This window comes from Triticum aestivum, chromosome 7D (assembly GCF_018294505.1).
Source record: "Triticum aestivum cultivar Chinese Spring chromosome 7D, IWGSC CS RefSeq v2.1, whole genome shotgun sequence".
In the NCBI taxonomy this organism is placed as follows: Eukaryota; Viridiplantae; Streptophyta; class Magnoliopsida; order Poales; family Poaceae; genus Triticum; species Triticum aestivum.
In genome coordinates, this window is record NC_057814.1 from 29,746,706 (window position 1) to 29,749,544 (window position 2,839).

Here is a 2,839-nt window from a genome sequence, read left to right on the forward strand (position 1 = left end):
GGCGCGCGTGTGAACCCACGGGACTGCTGCTCTCCTCTCCCTCGTTCCCCACTGGCCACAGGATTGGCAGCGCGGGCGGATGGGCGACGTCACCATTGGCCAGCGTCACGGCTACGCTTGTCACCTAACTAAGCAATAGGAGTACACGTACCTGTGTTGGTGTTGAGCTAGCTTGCAGTTCCGGCCCGGGCTATAAATACGAGTAGACGCACCTGTGTTTCATCAGCTTCCGTACACAATTAAGTTGAGTCGAGTAGCACCACCACCAGCTAGCTAGCAATGGCCTGCGCACCCACCGATGGCCCCACCATGGAGATCAGCTGCGACGGCTCATCCGGACCCACCATGGACGTCCCCATGGTGCACAGAAGCTGCCCGCCCAGAGGCAGCGACGTCTCCACCGATTTCAAGGTGACTTGCGACTTCGGTGGAACCGTGGAGAACGCCAAGGTGAACGTCGGCAATCTGTATCTGCGCCAAATCTTTGCGGGCTGCAACACGAATCAGTCAGACGTGATACAGCCCAATGCTGCGACAGGGCTAGGTAAAACTGTTGTGAACAATTGGGGGATCTATGACGGCCCTTGCTCCGAGGCGAAACTGGTTGCCCAAACGCACGGCATGCACACACTTGCCGGCAAATGGAGCAATTGGTTCACCCTGGTGTTTGTGGTCGGAAGGTATGTTGCTTATCTCTTTGTTCCACGGTTTTTATTGTTTTACCTCTAAGGCCAATAATACATGGGAGTCTTTATTAGGGCATGAAACCACTGCTGATGAGACAGGCCTAATTATTATATTGGAACAAAATTGACTAGATTATATTTAATATTGTGCATGCAGGTTCAAAGGGTCCACTCTTCAGGTTATGGGAGCTAATGATGATGATGAAGCAAATGAGTGGGCCATTGTAGGTGGGACCGGTGAATTCGCAATGGCACGTGGTATCATCAACAGAAGAGTACATAGTGTTATAGGCAATACAACAACACAAGAGCTTACTATTGAATTTTTCTGCCGCATGAAGGAGGTAAGCGTACGTGTAACTAATTTCAGGTTCTCCACTTTGCATTATATATTCTGGTGGTCTCGGTGGTCACTTTGTATTATTATATATGGTAAAATACTTATCATTTCTTTTCCGTTATTATTTCGAATTAAGCTTAGTAGGGCTCGCAAAATAATATTTAGAGTTTCATTTGTAGCCTTTAGTGGCAATTTTTTATACAAACTGCGCCAAGGGTCCAATTGTAGCCCACAGTGGTAAATATAAACCCCACCGTGGGGCATAAACAGAACCCATCTCCTACCACCCATATAAAATGGGGAGAGCTAGGGAGAAGTAGAGGACTCTCCTTTTTTGGCCAATGACTCGTTTGGCTCTCTCATTTATTATTCCTTTGCTCTCTCATTTTGTTGGCCTAAACCAACACTCAAAATGCTTGTTCCTTCATATTCAGGTCGTCGTCTGTCCACCTACACAGATCGCACCACCTGCACAGATCGCTCCACCTACAGAGATCATTGCACCTACAAAGATCCCTGCACCTATAAAGCAAGGACCATGGGGTGGAATGACTGGAGGCTCCCTTCATGAGATGGGAGGCAAATCACGTCGTCTAGAAAGTGTAACAATCTACCATCATGGTGTAGTTGAAGGGTTACAGTTTTCCTATGTTGACGAAGACGGGCAAATCCACACCACTGATACTTGGGGTGTCAATCGGGGTCTATTCACAAACGAAGTGAGTAGATTTCATACTTTACCATGCATCTGCGTGCGGTTGTTTTGCAAATCATGTTGGTTCATGCCTGCCTTCATCATAGAAAAGACGATGCAGTTCTATGTTTGGTTAAAGTCAAACTAACTTAATTGGTTTTCTTGAAAATATTAACAAACAGTAAGACTCCAAACATAGGTATATATAGAGTATAATGAAAATATATATTATAATCCATAAAAATTGTACTCACTAAGTTTTTTACTTGTCGTATTAGTTTTGTTCTAAGTCAAGCATTTGTATCTTTGACTATATATAGATTCATAACATAAGATTTATGTTTTTAGATTTACTATGGGAAATACTTTTATAGTATATAATTCATATATATGTTGCAAAACTATAAGGATGTTTTGAAATTGATTAGATGATTAAAGATAGTAACGTTTGACTTAAAGCACTGCGACCTATATATATGAATAAAAGTCTGTATAACAGAGAGTGTACGCATACTTGCTTATTTAGCAGTATGATATAAGGTAATATCTTTTTATGTAAATTAAGATAATTTGACCTAACACTATTTTAGAATTATATCTTTTTGGGAGCGATGGAGTTAGTAGCTATATATACATACGCCATCTAATAAATACTTTATGATACATCTAATTTTCCTCTTCACTAATTCTGCGCTCTTTTACAGATAAAGTTTGGCCCATCAGAGTTTGTGAAGCAGATCACTGGGGGTGGGACATTGGGATCCTGGCTGACACAATTTAAGATCGTCACCAACACCAATACGTATGGTCCTTTTGGAACTATCCCCAGCCAACCATTCAGCTATACCGTGCCGGAGAATGCGACCGTGGTGGGCTTCTTTGCAGAAACTCTAAATGTTTTCGTCACAAGGATTGGTGTTTACACCATTCCTAAATAATTCAGTATTCGACCCTGCTGCAGCCTGCAGCTACCTGCATGTTCCTCTTAATCATCAGAGTGTTTGATTTCCTACCTTTTCCGCTGTTCCAGCAATAAGATGGCTAGCTAACAAGGGTGTCCCCTTGTCTATGCCTGTTTTGTGGCTCTTCATAAATCAAATCGATCGTGTAACATTTTTA

At 42.8% G+C, this 2,839-nt stretch overlaps 1 protein-coding gene across 1 annotated transcript; it reads left to right on the plus strand.

Moving 5' to 3' along the window:
• The first annotated feature begins 242 nt into the window (after window positions 1-242).
• LOC123169240 (uncharacterized) lies at window positions 243-2,839 on the plus strand. The gene is made up of 4 exons (XM_044587078.1): window positions 243-680; window positions 844-1,030; window positions 1,461-1,745; window positions 2,425-2,839. The coding sequence occupies exons 1-4, from the start codon at window positions 280-282 to the stop codon at window positions 2,656-2,658; spliced, it is 1,107 nt and encodes a 368-aa protein (XP_044443013.1). The 5' UTR covers window positions 243-279; the 3' UTR covers window positions 2,659-2,839.

Excerpts from the sequence above, each read along its gene's own strand:
- LOC123169240 (XM_044587078.1), top strand. The coding sequence starts at position 280 with ATGGCCTGCGCACCCACCGATGGCCCCACCATGGAGATCAGCTGCGAC. Across the intron at positions 681-843 it reads CTGGTGTTTGTGGTCGGAAG|GTTCAAAGGGTCCACTCTTC; the intron begins GTATGTTGCTTA and ends TTGTGCATGCAG. Across the intron at positions 1,746-2,424 it reads GGGGTCTATTCACAAACGAA|ATAAAGTTTGGCCCATCAGA; the intron begins GTGAGTAGATTT and ends GCTCTTTTACAG.